Source organism: Tupaia chinensis, unplaced genomic scaffold, assembly GCF_000334495.1.
Source record: "Tupaia chinensis unplaced genomic scaffold, TupChi_1.0 Scaffold144171_2, whole genome shotgun sequence".
NCBI lineage: Eukaryota > Metazoa > Chordata > Mammalia > Scandentia > Tupaiidae > Tupaia > Tupaia belangeri.
Genome location: NW_006204028.1, coordinates 1483224 through 1487383, shown reverse-complemented (window position 1 = coordinate 1487383; position 4160 = coordinate 1483224). Strand labels below are relative to the sequence as shown.

Below are 4160 nucleotides of genomic sequence, written 5' to 3'. Positions count from 1 at the left end.
CGTTCTAAATTCTATCTCGGACATTTTGGTAACGTCCTCTATTTTTTCAAGAAAAGGAAGGGAGTTACTGTGTTCTTTTGATGGAGACATATTTCCTGCTTTATTCAGACCTGAGGTTCTTCTTCTACTTCTAGCCATTGGGAGATGTGTTCCCTTTGAAAATCCTTCTAAGAGAACGTTTCCTCGAATAGGAGCAAGTGTGCTTACTTCTTGCTTGCTGACAGAGGGATCTCTGGCTTGGGGGTCCCAGGGCTGAAGCTACGGGGGGCAGTCCTCCCTCGAAGTTCCTGGCCCAGGGGTCAAAAGATGGGAGTGGGGTGTCTGTAGCAAATAATTCTTAAGAAAAAAAAAAAAAAAGAATGAGGTTGGACCTCTTCCTTAGACCATGTACACAAATTTAGTAAAAGTGCATTAAAATCCTGGGACTAGCAGATGGCATAATGGCTATGTCACTGGACTCCCACGTATTTAACCATGGTTCGATCCCGGCCCCAGTGGCTTGAAACTCACACCAGGCATGTGTGTGTGTGTATGCCCAAGATCCTGAGAGAAGAATGGAGGAGAAGGGATTGTGGCATGGCCATCCCCTGGGGAGGGGTGATTTCTCACTTTCTGTCTCTCTGTCTCTCTGGTAAGTGCACATGCCATATAGAAAAAAACTCTCTAAAAAAATAAATAAAGGTTAACATCCTAAATATGAGTTAAGCCTATAAAACTCTTAGAAGAAAACATAGGAATAAATCTTTGTAATCTTGGACTTGACTATGGATTCTTAAATATAATGCCAAAAATTTAAGCAATGAAAGGAAAAATAGATAAACTGAACTTTATACAAATTTGAAACTTTTGCTCTCTAAAGGAATTATCAAGAAAGGAAAAAGAACTCACAGAATGGAATGAAATATTTGTAAATCGTATCTGCTATGGGACTTCTATCTAGACTATGTGAAGAACTCTTACAACTCAATAGTGAAAGACATATTATCCAATTTATAGATGAACAAGAGGGGCAGCCAGCAGATGTCGTGGTGGTTAAGGTGCTGGATCCTACATGGCAGACTTCATAGTTTGAGCTCTGGACTCAGTGGCCTGAAAAACAAGCCAGGTGCATGTGCATGTATGTCTAAAATCTCAAGAGGAGTACCTAGAAGAAGGGATTGAATTGTGGTCATATCTACTGAGGGGGTGATTTCTCACTTTCCTTTTCTCTCTCTTTGTCTCTTTCTGGTAAGTGCACATGTCCTATTTCAAAAAATCTTAGAAAAAAAATAAATAAAAGAGCACAGGGTCTGCATAGACATTTGCTATGGTTTGAATATGTCCCCCCCCCCCAAATTTACTGAGCTATTGTGGAACCATTATGATAGGATTAAGAAACTTTAATCCAATTATGGTGTCAAAAAGTAGGGTCTTTGGAAAGAGATAAGGATTAAGGTTATTTGGATGGAGGCTGCATGACTGCGTTCTGGTGGGTTTGTAAGGCAAGGGGATGAGAACAGAAAAGAGGAACTTGTAGATAGCTACTATGCCCAGCTCTGCTCTCACCCTTGTGATGTGACTGAAGTTCTGCAAGATGCCCACTAGATATGGTCCCTGGACCTTGAACCTCCATGCCATGAACTAAATAATTTTTTTTTTGAGAGAGTGAGATATTTTGTTATAGGGCACATGTGCTCACTGGAGAGACAGAGAGACAGAAAGCAAGAAATCACCCCCCCCAGAGGGGATGACCAAGCCACAATCCCTTCTTCTCCATTCTCCTCTCAAGATTTTGGGCACACACGCAAATGGGTTTTAAGCCACCAGGTCCAGGATTTAAACTGCAGTCGACTATGTGGGAGTCTAGCAACGTAACCATTACACCATCTGCTGGTCCCCCAAACTTTTATTTTTATAAATCACCTAATCTTAGATATTTCTGTTAGCAACACAAGAGCAGACTAAGGCGCTATTTCTTCAAAGCAGATATAGAACTCGTCAATGAATGTATAAAAATATGTTCAACATCATTAGGCATCAGGGAAATGTAAATCAAACCACAATGAGATACCACTTCATACCCATTAAGTGTGTAGGGTTGGGTGACAGGAATCTGAACACAGGCTTCGGAGGAGATTAGTGGCCCTCTTGCATTCAGAAGGACATTGTCCTCTCCCCAGCTCTAGGAATGGAAGCTTCTCCCCTCTCTGGGCTCCCTGACCTAACCCCCAGGAATTCCCAGACCCTCCCTGGCCCAAGCTGGAGCCCCCAACTGCCCCATTGCTTTCCGGAGAGGATGCTCAGGGACCTGGTCCAGACCAGCTGTGTTTATGTGCCTCTTCCTGGAAATGGGATGGGCACCAGTCTGGTAAGGCTGATGGGAGTGGGAGGCAGGCACCGGATCTGGGGGCCATGAGAGCGCTGGGGGTGGGGCAACAGTGCTTAAGAGCAGGTTCCCTGATCAGGACCAGGTGGAGCCGTGGTCTTGCCCTTTCCCAAGGTACATTCTCCCCTGAGCAGCTCTTCTCCTCCAGGCCTGAGTAGCACACCCAGAGCTCAGGGCTAAGGGAACCTGGGGAAGGAAAATTGGCCTTTAGGTCTTAAAAGTCTTAGTCATCATGGTTAATGTTTATTTGGTACGTAGTATATAGTATATACCTTATCGTGTGCTAAGTACTTTGCATGCATAGCTCATCTGATGCTTAAAATACTCCTATGAGGGAGCCAGCAGGTGGCATGGTGGTTAAGGGTGCTGGACTCCCACATGGCTGACCAGTTCGAGTCCTGGACCTGGCAGCTTGCTTACTTTCTCTCTTTCTCTCTCTTTCCTCTCTGGTCAAATTAAAATAAATGAATAAATAAAGTTAGATAAAATAATTATTTTTTAAAAAATTAAAAAACAAAAACAAAAACCTCCTATGAGGGGCCAGCAAGTGGCATGGTGGTGAAGGTGTTGGAATCCCAATCAGAGGCCAGACAGAGGTCAAGTCCCAGACCTGGCAGCTTGAAAGTCACGCAGGGTGCGTGTGCGCGTGCCCAAACTCCCATGAGGAGAATGGAGGGGAAAGGAGTGCAGCCCCATCCCCCTTGGGAAGGGGGTGATTTCTCACTTCACCTCTCATTATCTCTCTCTGGTGGGCACACCCACTCTGGCAAAAACTTAAAAAAGAAAAAACCTGCTATGAGGTAGGTCCTATTATTATCTCCATTTTCAGGTGAGGAAACTTAACCGGAGAGGATTTCAATAACTTGTCCAATATTACACGGCAAGGAAGTAGACCCAGGAAGTCTCATGCAATTAGATTAGAGAGCGAGTTCTAGAGAGCTAGAACTTAGTTTTAGGGAGCGAACTTGGAAAAGCACAAACTGCCTCCTCCCAGCTTTCCTGCTCCCCAGCACAGCCCGCAGCCACAGCGCCTCTCGAGGCCCTCAGGGTAGGGGCAGGAAGCACCATGACCCCACTTCAGCCATCCTCCTGCAGGCGGCAGGTGGTTCTTTCAGATCCCCAACTGCTTCTTTCAAAAGATATCCTTGTTGGGCCCGTAGGTGGCGTATTGGTTGGGGCACTGTAATTCCACATGGTCAACTGGGGTTCAAGCCCCAGACCAGGTGGCTTGAAACTCACACTGGGTGCATGTGCATGTGTGCCCAAAATCCCAAGTGGAGAAGGGACTGCAGCGTGGCCATCCCCGCTAGGGGGTAATTTCTTGCTTTCTAGATCTCCAGATCAAGATATCCTGTAGTCTCACTCTAAGGCCACATAAAGGGGGAAAGCTTGGGGAAGGTTGCAGGCTGCGCCCCCTCCAGACTCCTGGCGGGGCAGGGAAGAAGCCAAGGAGTTTAGGGGCATCCGCCCGGGGTTGAACCCTTGTAGTCAGGGTGACAGTGGCAGACAGCTCTCCAGGAGGTGCACAGCAGAGTGGGACGAGGGCCTCCATTAACTGCCCAAGGGACAGATGGGATCTGCTCCCATCCCAGAACAAGAAAGGAGAGCCTGGAAGGGCAGAAGCTAGGTTTCAGAAAGAACATCCACCAACAAGAGATTCTGTATGCAAGAGAGATGGTTTGGAGTCTCTGGGCTGCAGAGATACCGGCCAGCCTGGATACAGGGGCCATGGCTGCAAGGGTGCTGCCCTGAGTGATGAAGACGACCATGTTCTTGTCTGTGACCTGGTCAAGGG

The 4160-nt window shown here is 46.6% G+C and overlaps 1 protein-coding gene across 1 annotated transcript in view; it reads right to left on the bottom strand.

The window, feature by feature from the left end:
* ITGA3 (integrin subunit alpha 3) overlaps positions 1–4134 on the bottom strand; it is a 67718-nt gene extending 63584 nt beyond the window's left edge. The window contains exons 1-2 of the mRNA XM_027767347.1: positions 4071–4134; positions 2484–2551 (exon numbers count right to left, since the gene is read on the bottom strand). Coding sequence (XP_027623148.1) covers positions 2484–2551; positions 4071–4134 — 132 coding nt within the window. The remainder of the gene's footprint in view (positions 1–2483; positions 2552–4070) is intronic.
* Positions 4135–4160: the final 26 nt, after the last annotated feature.